Source organism: Syngnathus leptorhynchus, chromosome 10, assembly GCF_054491065.1.
Source record: "Syngnathus leptorhynchus isolate UIUO chromosome 10, UIUO_Slep, whole genome shotgun sequence".
Classification (NCBI taxonomy): domain Eukaryota; kingdom Metazoa; phylum Chordata; class Actinopteri; order Syngnathiformes; family Syngnathidae; genus Syngnathus; species Syngnathus leptorhynchus.
Genome location: NC_141204.1, coordinates 846,417 through 862,945, shown reverse-complemented (window position 1 = coordinate 862,945; position 16,529 = coordinate 846,417). Strand labels below are relative to the sequence as shown.

The 16,529-nt window shown below is 44.4% G+C and overlaps 1 protein-coding gene across 3 annotated transcripts in view; it reads left to right on the top strand.

Moving 5' to 3' along the window:
- Window positions 1-16,529, top strand: part of inpp5a (inositol polyphosphate-5-phosphatase A) — a 71,789-nt gene that overhangs the window by 37,630 nt on the left and 17,630 nt on the right. For all 3 annotated transcript variants that reach the window (XM_085922280.1, XM_085922281.1, XM_085922282.1), the window contains exons 9-11: window positions 4,314-4,398; window positions 15,313-15,408; window positions 15,606-15,680. In XM_085922280.1, the coding sequence (XP_085778406.1) occupies window positions 4,314-4,398; window positions 15,313-15,408; window positions 15,606-15,680 (256 nt within the window). The remainder of the gene's footprint in view (window positions 1-4,313; window positions 4,399-15,312; window positions 15,409-15,605; window positions 15,681-16,529) is intronic.

Genomic DNA, 16,529 nt, shown 5'->3' with positions numbered 1-16,529 from the left:
TATTGTCCTGAATGTGACTCCCCTACCCCCAGAAAGCAGAGCAGGAAAAGGGACAGGGGGAATATCTAAAGCCAATCCCCCCCATTCCCCTTCCTTTCCTTTCCTCTCCTCTCGCTTGCCTCTCTGAGCTCACATTGCGGGATAAGGGGAGAAGCAAAAAGGGCAGCACACCGCCAGCTGAGCTCCACAAGGAGTCATTACAGAAGTCGAACAGAGAGAGAGAGGACAGATCTGGGCTAGTGGGCATCAAACCTCAGCTAACACCTTATCTGGGGCCCAGGCTGTATAATGCAGCAGCTTACAGCCCATTGAGAAGTGATCTGATCTGATAAGCCTTTTCCTCAGTGCCTCTTTTAACTGCTAAACGGTGTTTATCTCCAAAGTGCTTCAAGGCCTCAGGGGAACAATGCTGAGAAGGAACAGCCAGCCAGACCTCAGTATTAAAAATCATACAGCTCTGTCGCTCGGGCTGCTTTTTTATGCACTGATGCAAAAGCAAAAGATTTTGCACCCTTCGGAAGTTTCTTTTACTTGCCAACAGCAGCCATCGCGGTTGTGCTCTCGAATCAAGACTCAAGACGCGATTTCGAGTGAGACAGTGTGAGATAGGAAGATGCCTATTGTGTTTTGGAGTTTGTTTCTTTTTCCCCCACTTCTATTCAGAGTGCTCTGCCTCATTGAGGGAGAACAGTTTTACATTATAACTGTGAAATCCTGCCATAAAGGCTCCTTTGGTGGCACGCCATTATTTTCACACCAATATAGTCCATTGTCACAGTGCTGAAGTTAATTTGATCAACATTGAGGACATTTAGCGTTTTTGTTGGCTGAAAAGGCTCGTTTCATGCTCATTTCGGGACCATTCAAAGGCGGTGATTGGCAGAAAAATAATGTTGCCCTTAACAATTCAAAGCAATTAGTTTCCCATGGGGAGGCAGTGGGCCACACTGGCTACCACACAGCCATGCTTTGTCATTTTATGGACGCTCATCAGTCAAGTGTCAGAGCGGCTCAAAGAGCCCTACAACCTAAATGTTTCCCTTTCGGCTTTTCCCAGAACAACGGGCTGAAAGAGCCGGCCGGCGCGCACAGGCCGGCTAGTCTTTGGCCAATAGAGCGCAACTGAAGGAGATCCAGGATGAATTGATTCAAATGACACCAGTCATAGTATGTGGGTGTGTTCACGTAACGCAATGTTTTGACATGAGTTACACTCCAAATATCTGGGATTGAAAAAGCAGAAGCAATTTGTTTTATGGCACTATTCTTGAAGTGTCTATACGTAAATTGCTTGCACGACTATCTTTGAAAACCTTTCGAATTCTCAACTGTTGTGCATGTGTAAAATCTCGTTTTTATATTCATTGATACGATTGTTTGTTCGATGAATCATCGGAATAATTCAGTTTGAATGACATTTTCAAAGTCAGAGATTGAATAGAGATTTTGGTCAGCCTTCCAGATTGAAGATCGGTTGATGCATTTTTTTCATCCATGTCGTTCAAGAGAGACTTGTGCAGAACACCTGAGCAGGTCCGCTGTCGATTTAACGTCTCCATTCTCAATAATAATGAGGCTTTGTTTCCATGCAGACTTTCCATTCCTTTCCGTTTGTTTGACTTCTTTGTCAAATTGCCATCGTGGCCACTTGTTCTCAAGGATTTCTCACAGTTGTTCTTCCTTTAATTGACTTATTTGCTCACCTCTGTGTGACCGTCCAAACATCCCACACAGCACGCTCTCTTGCTGGAGTGGGCGTCGCAGAAGAGCTGTGTGGCGCCAACACGGGGACGGGACGTGGGGAAGGCCCGCTCGGCGGTGTCAAAGGCCCCGTCAGGGCCACCCCTGACCCATTCAGGAAGATGTCACCCAGCACATTCTTCACAATGTTTAACATTCGACCAAATTCTCCGCATTCACTGACAATGGACGGCCCAGCTATTGTGTGCAAAGTCGAATTTGCCGGGCCAAATTATGCTAAGTCATCTTGTCAATATCATCGTGACATGAGCCCCACTTTCACCCTCTTAATCCCATATCGGCTGTCTATTACGTCCCGGTTTAGCTGCCAATCACCGGGAATCATCCCGCTAGAAGTCAGCCAGGAATACTGAGTGACTGCAGAAAGAGAGAGGGAATCTTCGTTATATCTATCTATCTGCTGGTTACGTACGGATCTGCCGTATTGGATGTCCTGGTGAAGTGTTGCTTTGAGAGAATAGTGGTGCTTTAAGGAGCCTGGGAGCAGAGTTGGGGGGCCATATTATAAATTAGCGTCTGACCCCTGTCTTTGTGTGCCCCCGCCCCGAGGAAGGCCCTATGAAGGCCCAAGCCCAAACCTCAGTGAGAACGGGCCTTGTGAAGAGGCTCTTTCAGGAGTGTCACTGCACGATGAATTGGCCAGGAGAAAGCATGTTTATAGACTGTGTAAAGGAGTGTGGCTTTGTGCTACAATGTCACTGACACTGTTACAGTTTGCCTGAATGAACTGTGATGACGAGGCTAATGGGGGCCCCGGCTAAGGGTGAGGGTCAGCCAGCCAACCAGCCAGTCAGCCAGTCCGCCAGCCAGCCAGCCAGCGGGGGTGGCTCGGAGGCTTTCTCTGGACCCCCCACTCTCACAGCCTTTTCACACCCAGTAGCTGTAGCTAATGTTGCAATTCTTCGTTCCACACACAAAGGCAGGAGGGGAGGGGGAAAAAAAAAAAGTCAACTTTCACACCAGCGGGTCAGCATGAGTGCTTTAGGAAATGATCGTGTAAACAGAATGTTACCTTCTGACCTGTGGCTGATACCTTGGAGCAGCGGACAAAACAGCCAAGCTTTGGGTATTAGACATGGCTGTTAGTGGGATCAAGCCACAGAATGGAGCGCCTTGAAAGACTCCTCAAGGCAACTGGAAAACATACATGTCACAGAGCGACTCCATTTTAATGGTTTTGCAGCAACAGAAGGAGCAGGCATGGGCCACATTATGTATTAACCGCCTGGTGCAAGTATTCATCCTTTTTACAGCCCTCAATGTAACCTAACGGGATGAAGTGAGACACACTGTGTTTCAATAGAGTTGAGTCTCTTTGCACCTGGATGTAAAGTCATTAAGAAAGAACATGAAGTGTTGTGGGATACAATGGGTGTGTGCATAAAGGATACTTTTGGACGAGAGCAATCTGCTGACAATTTCTTTTTTTCTTATTCAACTGTTGCCACGTAAATTAGGTGAGGAGTAATGACAGATCATCAAGAAAATAAAGAAATAATACATAGAACTTACATTCGAATAAAGTAATATGTTGAAATTATTAACATAGCTACATTTTAAAATAGTAGAATTATTGCTATACGTAATGTAAAAAAACAGTCAAGCACAATAAAAAGTCCTGTTCTGAAAAAGTCAGATATGCATTAAATCTTGGCAAATTGCCTCGATGCTTTCAGTGGTATGCTCGGCATTTGCTGTATTCACTCAACACTCGTTTATCCCGCTTGCTCCTTTGGGGTTATGTCACTTGAATATGATATAATGTTGAAGTTATAGCTGCATTCCTTGTCTTATTCCTTCACCTTCCTGCCCTTCACTCTCACTGACTCACAGAGAGGAAGTGAGCGTGCATTAAGACAGGCAGCCACAACAGCAAGAAGTGGCCTCTCGCTTTACGGCCCCATAAATATATTGTTAGCGGAGCCTAGGAAGTTCACGGCCAGATTTATCCACACGATTAGTAGTGATAGCGAGCCAAGCATCCTGAATCCTTCATTACACAAAGGCTCCTACATTCGCCTCAATTTCCAACATGAACCCAACAAATAGTTATTCTAATTTGATCAATCTTATTCTCCAAAAGCATTTTGTCAATATTTACCCTTATTTTGGGATTTTTGTCTCAGAATCCATATGTTCTCATTAGGGCTGCACGGGATTTACATTTGAGCGTGATCACGAGTTTTCAACTCATCTGTGATCATTCCAAATGCCCGATCTGTTGTCAGCCAAAACATGTCAAGGATTGATTCATCTGCTTCAATAACAAGCCAATGCATCCCAGCAACAGGAGCATCAACTCTTACACCTACAGTCTTGCGCTGAGCTCCATGAGAAAAACCTGTCTTGGAAAATAGATCTCATGCAAACCATCTTTTCAAAGGAATCACGCCACAAGGTGGTGCTGTGACCCTCATCATCTGACGACTTCAAGCGGTGCACCGTTGAACTGTAACAGATGATATATTGCAAAATGATTCCAAATAAATATGTAGTGTCAAGAAGCATCACAGATCATCCCGCTCAATACATTTGCTGGTCATGTTTTGCAGGATCACGGACCAGCGCTTTGAAAGGGTGCCCTATTTCGTCTTTGGGGATTTTAACTTCAGGTTGGACTCCAAACAGGTTATTGAGGTGAGTGCTCTTCTATTGTATTTGATGAGCCAGCAATCAACATGCTAAACAGCTTCGTGGTGTCTTTGTAATGTGTGAAATATGGACAGAGCTGTCTCATAATGCACTCAATGCAAGCAACGTAACGTTCTATCCAACTAATTGTGACGTATGTGAGAGAGAGAGCGAGTGAGAGAGAGAGAGCGGGGCTGGCTGCAATATAAAGTAGTAAAAGTGTTTTAGTAGCACTGTCTTTTTAGAGTTATGACTCATTAAAGGTTTCACTGTGGATGCTCCAGCTGTGTTTGCTAACTGTGCCTCCAAGTGCATTGTTATGTTTTGCTGCCATTCACTGGCCTTCCTCTCCCTCCCTCTCTTCTTTCTCCTTCTCTTGGTGCAAATGAGGCCAGCAAGAGGCAAGGTAGTGCAGTCATTCAGCTTTCCCCAGATGCGGGGGGGTATCACAAGTCATAAAGGCAAACTGGAGACTCGGGGTGTTGGTTGATAACAGAGTGGGAGAAGCCCTTGTTGCACAATCCTCTCCCTCCGCTCGACTACAATGGTCTTGGAATCAGTGGCCCTGTTCAAGGTGTGGGCATTGTGCGCTTCAACCAAAAAGCCATTCATGAGAGAAAGGAGGAGGGCAAGTTTTCTGAATGGAGGGGTTTTGCTCAAATGGCTTAGGAAGGACTTCTCTCTGTGTGGTACACATGGCCTCAAAGTTGGTGCGGTACATTTGATTTGGCTTTTCTAATTAGGTTACATTAACTCACCCATCATGTGAATGTGTCTCTTTGGAGATAATAACTCCAAGGCAAGGATTCTCAACAGAAGATTGTACAAACAGTGGGGCCATTGAAAAGTCAATCATTACGGTTAACTGTCACGTGGTGCAGATTTAGCCTGCCGTAGTAATTGGATGGGTTGGATGGATGGATGGATGGATGGATGGATGGATGGATGGATGGATGGATGGATGGATGGATGGATGCATGGATGGATGCATGGATGGATGGATGGATGCATGGATGGATGCATGGATGAATAGATGGAGCTGCCATGCCTATAGGCCATAAAATCCCCAATATTGTATCATTAGCAGTACTCCACTCCATCCCTATCATCTGAGCTTCTCAATGCTACACCTGTGTACCTAATCTAGATAACTCTCCTCGTGTTTCCTTTCTTGTCCATTCTGCTCTGTGGTAGGTAAGCACGAACCCACTCCTTGTCTCTACCACACTGACATGCTGTTTGAGTGTGGTCGGGGTCATGACCCCTTTTCCAGGGATGTGTAGGGCTTGCATCAGTATGTGTCCATCTCTACCCCCTCCCCTCTGCGCTGCTCTTTTCATATGCACCTTACCCCCCCCCATTCACATCCAGGGTGAATACACACACACACTCATCTAAACTAATTTGTTACACCCACTGGAAGGGGGTGTGCCATCAATGTTGGGGGGCTTTTGGTTTAGGAAGTCGAGTTGTGGACAAATACAGTACACTCACAAACACAGAAGAAGTAAGTCTTGAGGAGTGTTTCTCAAACATATAGAGGCAACGCCAGAAAGTGATGACGTCATTGAGCTACCAATAAAGAAGCTGCTCCACTTCAAATAAAGCCGTCCGTCTGACCGATGCAGTGGTCAACTTGTCTGATTTAACAGTGACCTACGTATTAGCAAGAGAGAGAGCTGTGATGTCACCAATAAACAAATGGCTCGCAAGCATGCCACAGGATGTAACTCACAGCCTGTAGGCCCTTTTAAAGCCTCTAATGACAATTAATGTCAAGTGGACAATTAGTGCACATCCACCAAAGTGTTTAAGTGGATCGATGGCCCATCTTATCTGAAGACGCACGCAGGCCGGGCGGGCCGGCCGGCTCTCATTTTCACTGGCTCCTTTTCTATGTCAGCTCTTCTGTGCAACTTGTAGGAAACTGTTGCGCTGCTGAGGGTTTTGTGTTTGAGGGTTTTAGATACATCCAAAAAAAAAAAAGCAGGTGGGTTTGGAAAGAGGTGGGTGGGTGGCTTTATTATTGTCACAGGCTAAATTCCAGGTGGCAAATTCCTGGCATGCTTGCAGCAGGATCAGTAACCAAAGGCCCACAGTGTGCCCCCCCCCCTCTCTCTCTCTCTCTCCAGCCTGGGCAACCCTATTTATTGTGTCCGACAGAGGGAATTGGTTTCAATTGACCTCTATTTGGCGGCCCTTTGACTGGCAGACAAAGGACACAGCCACGTGGAGACTAATGTTAGGGCTGAGCAGCCTGGGGCCCGGCCCATCCAGTCCCTTTCCTCATGCTTTGGCTTGATCGTGCTTTGCATCAGTGCTAATGTAACATGAAACGGCAAAGGCGGCCGGTTTGAACTTTTTGTTCTCTGCCGTTTCTTTTTTTACCTTTGTTTTCACTCTGTCTGGGGTTGATTATTCAGATGTCAAAAGTAACTGTACATTTCTAAATGTACAAACTAGGTGTGATGCTCCAATAATCGCAATCAATAATTGCGATTTCAATTACCTAAAAAAATATTTTTGGGATAATCACGATTGATATTTTTTCAGCAAAACACTAAAATTGCCTATGATTATCAAAAGAAAAGTACATTGATGCAATTTTTCACATGATTGAAATTGACTCATGATAGCGTTGCCTGGTAGCAGCTGCTCCCCATAAAACAAAACAATATTTCTGCCTAGTGCAAATGATCCTCTTTTTTTTATACTTGAACATTACAGACAGTTTTTGAAAGAAAATCAGAAGCATAAGATATATTCTGAGTGAATGCAAGCGTGCACGTTTGTCACGGCGTATGTGCGCATCTTTGACGTGGCCCGTGGCTGTGAATCAACTGCAACGGTGACAAGCTGAGGGCGCAATGCCTAGACTCCTACTATATTTAAAATCCCTTCTAATTAAACTTAATTGAATGTCAATTTAATATCTGTAGGGAATGTACGGCGGTGGCGAGCTTTCTCCAAGTCGTGGATTGATCGAGGCCGGCAGGAAGGTTAATTGGCGACTTGATCTACTGTGCCCACGACACGGCCTGCTTGCCTGCCTGCCTGCCTGCCTGCGTGCGTGCGTGGGGCTGTGTAAATCGGCCCGATCTGTCGCTACATGGATAGCTTTCATTAGACTTAGCTTGCTTCTCACAAGAGAGCGTTTTGAATCAGCACCACCTGTCTGTTTTTGCTTGAAATGCAGAGGAAGCGAGTGAGCATCAATCTCTTGTCCTTTGTCCTGCGTCTTTTCTCTTGCTTGAGCAGCATGAAATTAAAGGTGGGGCCCTTGACTAGCCCCTTTCCTAATGAATGCCTGTAAAATGCCCTTTAATGATGGCTTAACATGATAGATCATTCATTTTGTACAGATTGAAATTACACGCTCACACACGAACGAACAAACAATCGGTGGAGATAACATAATCAGCAAGTACTGACAAACAATGAACACATGCATCAAGTTCATTTGTCATTATGTTTACTGCTATTTTACAAATAGTTACTTGATGACAATCAATCGTTTTTTTCAGAGAATCGATCAAGTCTTCCAGCACGTCCACCAGACCTCCCTCCACAGTTGTTTGTGATATTGCAAACATGTTCATGAAGTAGTTTATGGTCATTGTCGTGGCTGTTGAACCTAGTCTGAGTAAATAATTTGTATCAGTAACGGCTAAGCAATTTTCCCTTTTAGCCCGTCTTTGACAAGCATGTGTGTTACTTGCGAGCTATAAATCAAAATCCAGCGAGTGTAATTAAGTGTACACTACATTAGTCAGGCTAATTAATTTTGGGGGCCATCCATCCATTAACCAGCGGCCCAGCACTGATTGGGCCTGCCTCTGTTCTATGGAACCCCAGCCCACTACACCAGGGATTTGACTTCACTCAATTCCCCAAATACAGTCATGTACTTAAAGACCCATGATGTTACAGATACTAGTGTGTACATGCATGTAAATACACACCTGCTATTGTATTTCTATCTATATCTTCTATACGTATATGATGATATGTTTTATTTGCGCTTTTCAAGGTCTGTGCTTGTCATCAATTCGTTAAGAATTGGATCAATTGTGTCAAATTGGTTGTTGACTAATCAATCCCCTACTGCAATGTCATCCTGGGTGGAGACCTATTTTTATGTAAGACATTCATAGCGACGCTATCTCCATTGCCTGACTGCAGGTAACTCCACCCATTGACAGCACCATGCAAGTTAAACAGGGCTTTTACTAGCAGCTATGCTTGTTTATTGCCATATAGTTGATGCCAGTGCTTTCTTAACAATACAATGAAGGCATATTATCTGGCTGGAACAGTCCAATCGAGCACAATGAGGAACCATTATATCACCGATAACCCATCTGGATATACAAGGAGACTATTCCCTCTAGACAACAGTGTGTGTTCTCTCTCTCTCTCTCTCTCTCTCTCTCTCTGTTTGTGTTTGATGCTAATGAATATAGCGCTGAAGACAGTGGGGGAAAAAAAACAGTTAAGCTATGAGGGCTTAACTTGTGCTTTGCTGGAAGTGATGTCCATATCATTAAAATGCTGGCAAAGAAAGAACAAGCAATGGCTTCTGTTGGTCCCACTCATTAACAACAGGCCGTTTGAGCCCGGCCGGCCGGCACCAGCTATGCTTTTGCCATTGTGTCCTGTTTCTGTGACTGGCAACACCATGCCAACAGTAAGACGGTGCGATTGGCCAGGCCACGGATGAGCGCAGAGCCTGGCACTAACAGGGCCCGCCTGGGAGGGAACGTGGCCTTATAAGCCCTCGGCTTGAGTCCATCCATTCAGGTGTCCTTTCATTCAGTACTGCGCTGCTCTTTCCCACATGTAATCATTGTGGAAATCTTGCTTCAGCCATGTTTTTGTTACAACTGATCACCATCAGTTAAAAACAAAGCCCACTTGTTTGAGAATGAAGTCATACGACGTAAATAAGGGCCCTTATGTAGGTCTGAGTTCATCGATTTTGTGCTTGTACTGTTCACATTGATCGACATAAAACAAAAAATCTGAGTCATTACATATTGGGCAACATATTTGCAATAATAAAATGGCCTTAAACAAATACAACGCAAGTGCATAAATTGATGCAGAGGATGATATTTGGCTGGGGATTCTTTCACTTTTCAGCCTTAACTTCCTCTTTTTAAGCTTTTGGTCTTGTATTTGTTTGCAAATATTTCGATGCTGGCCAAATAATGTATTGACTGTGGGGGGTTGTGCACATAGCATCCATCCCCTTTGACTTTGCTCTATGCATATGCAAAGAAGCAGTCTGTAAAAGAGAGGCTGGCTACACATGGCTGCTCACTCAACAAGTCAGTCCCAATTCCTATTCACTTGAGCAAAACCTTTAGCTCATGCTCTTTTAATGGCTTGAATTCAAGCCTTTGCAAAGTGAGAGAGGAGCGTGATGAGTAATGAATAAATTGTCTTTTATTGCCAACCTGGAATTGATCGTCCTATCAACTTGCTGTGTACTCAGTGTCATCTTCATCAGTGGCGTGGCGTGGCGTGGCGCTTCTCATTGTTTTGCTGCTGGCAGCGTTGGTGAGCTTTTAAACAGCTCTGCCCACTGACATTAAGTTACTAAGCTCCACTCACACCTGCTCACAACTATCCCATCATATTTAAGAGTGCCCATTAAGGGCCACATTAGAATTCATGGGCTCTTAGTGTGATTTATCAGTGATGGACATATTGACCGGCCCTTTTCGGAATCCGCTCCCATTTTTGTCTTAGTGGGTGCCCAAAACAATGCATTTCAGTCCCATTTATCCTAAAGGGCCTCCTTTTTTAGGGGGGTCTGAGAGAGTCGGGGCTGGCCTAACATCTGTTTGTGGCCAGAGCCAGGCGGGACCGGAGCACAGTGGGCCTCAGCGGCCCCCTTCTCCTCTCCCTGGGGGTCTTTGTTCCCGATTTCATGCTATCAGAGCGGCAGCATGTTTTCCTGCGCAGAGCTGTCAGCGGCATAAAAGGCCCTGAGTGGGGTCACATCAAGAGGGATGGCCATGAAAAATTGGTAAAATGTATCACAAAGCCCACCCACTAGATGGTTGCCTAGCGCTGGCTCTGCGGCGGGGTGTCAACAGCCCACCCTTCTTCTCCCGCTACCTTCCTCCGACTGAATTCCACCTCTTTCTCAGCCCATCATTAAGATGAAATGATGCAAACAAATTAAAGGGTGGTGCTCCAATGAATCAATGTTCTTTGTGTGTGAACGGGGACTTTTTATGCCTCACTGGGGTCTTTGCCTCGCTAAAAAAGAAAAAAAAGAAGCTGCTCGGTCACCTGCCAGTATGAAACGGGCTGGAAATTGTGGCAAGCGACAGACAAATCTTGTAAAATCACTGCCGAAGGAATCGTCGGTCTGGCTAGCTGCTCCGTACGCAACTTTTTCCCTTTCTTTCAGTATTTGTTGCATCTCATTCTTTGTAATGAACCCACAGGACTCTGCATTCTTATTGGATAATCACTAATCACTGAGTGCCTCTTCGATATCCAGTAATTGACTCAGCAGCAACAGATTACCTCACTATCTGTTTCCTTTAATTGATTCCTAACTCGAGCTATGGTGGGATAGGTAAATTAAATGAGTGCAATGTTTTTTAAGTGCTTAGTAAGTGTTTATACTCCATCAATAGTGATTCTGTTGGCTATATTTAAATGGGATTCAATGGCTTGGACCTGAATTTGTTTTCTCATGAACTGGACAAATGTTCTTTAAAACAACAACAACAACAACCATCAATGGCATTTGTGCTCATCTCATAACAAAGCTTGCTTTCAGAAAGGCAGCTCAGCGCATTTCTTTCTCCGTGCGTGTACGGCATTATCGAGAGGTCAAAAGAACGGGCTACGTTAAACAGTCTTGGCGACATCTGCCGCGGTTGGTTTCAAAATGCCGACAAGGGGCAGGGGAGGTATCTCCAATGAAAATCTCTCATTAGCTTTTCTTTGTACAGGTGGCCGTAATGTGTCGAGAGCCCCGGTCGGCTTTGAGACAATGACCTCCTCTTACTGGGGCGAAGAAGAACCAACCGACCCACCCACCCACCCAACCCACCCTCCTTTTACTGCTACTACTTTACACAGAGACAGAGTCACAATGAAGCATCTGGTGGCCTTTTCCTGCGTGGAAAAGCTTTTCCATGCCTATTGTGTTTGGCGCTATGAATGTCTGAAGGAGAAGCTTTCCACATTTGGGAATTTCACTTATCCTATTGGACGGGGTTAACCCAAGAGTGTTTGGAGTATCTTCCCCAATAGCGGTTTGAAACCTTGAGTATAAGTAAGTTTGGTAGGCTCGTGCGTTTTTTTTTACGTGAGAGTGTGTGTGTGTGTGTGTGTGCGCGTGAACACCCCCTCCTCGGTTGCAGGAGGTCGTCGGGGTCAAAGTGATGAATTTTTATGGGCCTGTTCCCTGTGTTTCAGCCCTGTCTCTTTCTCTGCGCGCTGCACTGCCTCTCAAAGACATCCATGCTGGGCAATTTGTCCTGCGGGGCCCTGCAGAATGGGCCAGCAGAGAAGTTAAATACCAGGGGGGAACACACACACACACTAAACATAGACATACATTGGGTTTCTCTCTCTCTCACACACTCACAAACCCCGAGCTCGGGCCTGTTGTCTTGAATGATTTGTGGCCTGTCTATTATCTATTCCAAGAGGACAAATGCTTTTGGCTGGTTTCTGGAGGTAAAACCCAAATGGCAGCCTTCAATGCTCGCCATTGTTTTTAGAGAAGTTTCCCAGATGTTATAATAGGGCACATTATCGCCATCTCCAGAGTGTTTTTTTGGACGAGGGCGTGGCAGGTTGGAAGACCTCCTAGGGCGCACGCATCGCTAACAAAATTCACAATGACACAGTCCGGCGGATTGACAGGAAGAGTCACTTGCCGTTAAGGATGACACCGGCCGGGTAGGCTCAACAGTTGATGGCCGCCGGGTCGGGTCACGCGTAGGCTATCCTTGCTCTTGATAATGTGTCCACTCTCACCTCACCTCCATTTTGAATCCCAATCCTGTTGTGTTTGTCAGTGATTCATCTTTGTTTGGAAGCATTAAATTGGCCAGCCAGGGGAGGCAAGAGTGGATGACTCTGGCTTGTGTCCAGTCACATTGGGTGGGGAGAGTCACCACTGATTTACTGGCTTTTGGGTGTAATAGCTGGCTGGAAAGTAGAGGGCCAAATTTGCCCCACCCACACACACACACTTGGGCAGACATAGCAATCACGCATGCAGAATTGCTATGATGAACGACGGCAAACGGAGGAAAAGTGATCGGGTGCTAAGCTATTTTGCTTGAACATGCCAGCTTGGCTGGCACACAACGAAAATAATGCCGGATTCTGATAATGCCACTGCGCTTGCGCTTGTTGACAAAAAAGAATCTTGTCCGCTCATCTTGTTTCCCCTTCTGCAATTGCAAAATTCCGGAAGATGATTTGTAAGTAAATTGAATAATACTCATTTCTTAATCATTTCGACTCAAAAAGGATAAATCAAGAAGATGAATCCATTATTAGATTTATTTCATTCTACTTGTATGAAACATTTCAGAAATATTTATACCATCAATCCCTTCATGCTTGACCGCAGATTACTTTGAATTTCAAATTAGTAAATGAAAAGTATGACATTTGAATTAATCCAGCCGGGATAAAGCTTTTTCCCCGTTATAAAATGGCTTTTAACTTTTCGTGCATGTTGTTAAGAAACATTTGAATACGACTGTGAAAAACAAACTGTGTACTCATCCTTGACTTTGATGACACCGAGCGGTGCTACTATTGCCTATATTTGGTAGCAGACAATGAAGACAATTCTGTCAATCGTGATTTGTTTTGATTGGAAATGATCATTTATGCAGAGGGAAAACATTGCTGCTAAAGGGGGAACACCAAGTCATCGAAGAAAGTGATCTGTGAACTAATGCGAGTCGCGCAACACATTCATACATTCTAAAGCACTCGCGAGCGTAGGCCAGTTAGATTTTTTTTTTTTAACCTATTGGAAAGAATTACGATGAGTTTCGAACGGGCGCGTGCGTGCGTGTGTGCGTGTGAGATTAACCACAGTATATTAATAGTATTCAATTAAATTAAGTTAAAATGATATGTCCCCAGGGGGTAGTTTAATGTAACAGCTGTTCACAAAAGAATCAGCGAGCACGCTACAATATGCGTGGCCCTCAAAGGGGATGAATGAATAAGGAACACAAATTAAAATACTCATTCAACTTGCAACAGGCAGTGTGGCTCTTTTGTACAAAAAAGAAATCAATTTCACGTGGCTGCACAAATATGATCTGTTTTTAAAGCCCCCTACGATTGACGTGGTCAAATGTGCGTTGGGTTTCTCAGTGTGGCATAGTGGTTCACCTCCATCTGCTGGAAGGACCCGAGACAGAAGGTTTGGGTGTGTGTGGGGGGGTCTTTGGTCTTTGAAGTGGGGCAGATTGCTTTAACCTCTCCACTAAAAGGAGCAGCTGGAATAGAGAGCTCCTTTAAACAGCCGCTTCCTCCTCCGACAGTCATGAGATTATACTCCATTGATGCATAAAGCCAGCGCCTTTCTCGGCAAGCTCCCATCCCATCCCGGCCCCCCCGGCTTCTGGCCCTTTACAAACACTCATTGTTGACCTGTGACACATAATGCAGCAATGTAATGCCAAGTCACTTTGCAGGATCTGATCAAATGGCCAAATGACTGAGGATATCCTCCCTTCCTTTGCTAATATCACTTCTGATGATCGATCAAATTGCATCTACCTTGCGTGTGCTTTTGAATCCAATGATCAGTTTCAAACTGCAATGAAATAACAGTGCCAGACCCTGGAAAAGGGAGCACCAGGGAAACTTACAGAAGGGGGAGCTGTGGCAGGTCAGTCCCTATTGCTACTATACCCAAACATGCTATTATCTCCATCTAGTTAACTTAACTCAAGCAACCAACAAGCTGAATTATTGAAATAAGATAAAAGTATCATGCCTGTGTTACAGGTCTTGTTTTTTTCATTTTATTTTACACACCAAAAAATCCCACATAGTTATTATATTAATTAGAATATGTAAATTCAATTCTAGGAATTAGGAAAGAATTTGTCATTTTTTTAATGTGTTCAAAAAGGAAAAAAGGGAGTGCTGTATTTTCTAGTGCTCAGTGTTCAGTGACACATTTTTCTGAATTGCGTGTGTGTGTGTGGAAAAAGATGATTTTCAATGAATGTAAGGAACAATGACTTTTGGACGGGGGGAAAGTATCTCTTTGCCCTCTCGTTAGTGCCTTCTTTGGCCTATTCATTGCACAAAGCTGCTTAAGCGCACTTAAGAGCATTAGCATTTCACTGCCAGGTGACCATATTGACCCTGCATTTGGATTGCCTAAATAAGTGGAAGACGGAGCTATTTGTAGGGGATGTGCACACAGACGCGGCGGCGAACTCGAGTCGACGCTTATTCCTCTTCTCGTCATTTGGGCTACTCTAGTGTGCCAGTCGGGACATTTCTTCCTGGGCAAAAATTTGGACCATTTCACTTCAAAGGGCTTTTTCTGTGGGCTATATTAGCTTGACCCGATTATCTAATCTGTGCTTTGAATTGCAATCAGCTCATCCAGTGTCTGTTGTGTGCTATGGGAACCACTGGCTCGGGGATTACCTCATTCAACTGTCTTCAAACACAGATGGTCCAATGTTGAACTAATTGTTCAAAGAGTCCACAAAGGGGAATTCAACCACAGTGCGTGGTGTCACTACATTGGTCCCAGTGAGGTGATCATATGGTTCTTTCAAATCATTCCAATGCTTTGTGTTGCCGTCATTATTTGGCAGGGAATGACTGTGAATAGTATTTAGTTGTCCATCATAAGAATAAGCATATTGTCTCCTTTTTCACCTGCAGACTTTGTGTTCCACCGCCACCATGCAGACAGTAAGGACCACGGACACCAATGAAGTGGACAAGCTCATATTTAGGGAAAGCGATAATGACAGAAAGGTAAGACAGAATCGAGATACGGGCGTGTTTTGAATGCCACGTAGAGTGTGATTTGATATTATAGACGCGTGTAGAATGAAGTGCGCAAGACTGCAGCCAGCGCACAGCGCTCTTCATTAGAGCTCTAATTACTAAGTGCTGCTCCCATTAGTAATGGTATTAATCAGAGGTCCATCTCTCTCTTGCCACCCATTCAGGTCGTCCTTCAGCTTGAAAAGAAGCTTTTTAGTTATGTCAACCAAGACGTTTTCCGGGAAAACAATGGGACCTCGGTAAGTCACCCAAATGCCTCCTAACCTTTTGTATATTCGTCCACTCTCCATCATTTCTTCATTCCAAGTCACTTTAATTTCTTTTATTGACCATGCCGACTTTCTCTCCCCAAAGTATAATGGCTATGGCTGCCGTGGTTCACGTTGATTTTCAGTACAGAGCATCTGTTTTTGTTGTAGTGTATGGCAAATGAGAAATCGGTTGTTGTTGTTTTTCTGATTGAAGGTGTTGTGTCAATTATATTTGAAGAGACAGAAGATGCCATTGGGTTCCATTCGATTGTCCATGTGCAAGTGTTTGTTAAAAATGGATCAAGTTGGATTTCTTTTTCTTTTTTTATATGTATCATATAGCATAGAGAAACAATTCAATTTCTAAGTAGACGAATCCGAGCTGCTCTTCCCTCCTCCTCCTCCTCCTCCTGGGCCAAGTCAGAGAAGATAGACGACATAATAGGGGCTTCAGAGATAATCTGATGGTCTGGTTAAACACACCATGTTATGATCCTTATAAAACAAACTACCTTTCCAAATGGATAAATATCCCTCCTCCAGTTGGAAAGGGGAAGGAAAAAAAAATCATTGCGCCCTTCATCAACTGTAAGACTTGTACCAGCTTGACAGAAATTAAATTCGAGGCAGCGCTTAAAAATAATTATTGTATTTTGAGAGGAGTAATCATTGGCTGGGACATGATTGAATGTGTCCATGCCTATTGACTTTTGCTATGATTAATAGGTTTGTTTAGTCGATATCCCCATCGAAATTGTATAATTAATTATCCCCGGCGCTGTCATGGCGGGACGATGGAGAGCCCTGATGAGTATTTGGGAAGATTAAATTTTCCGG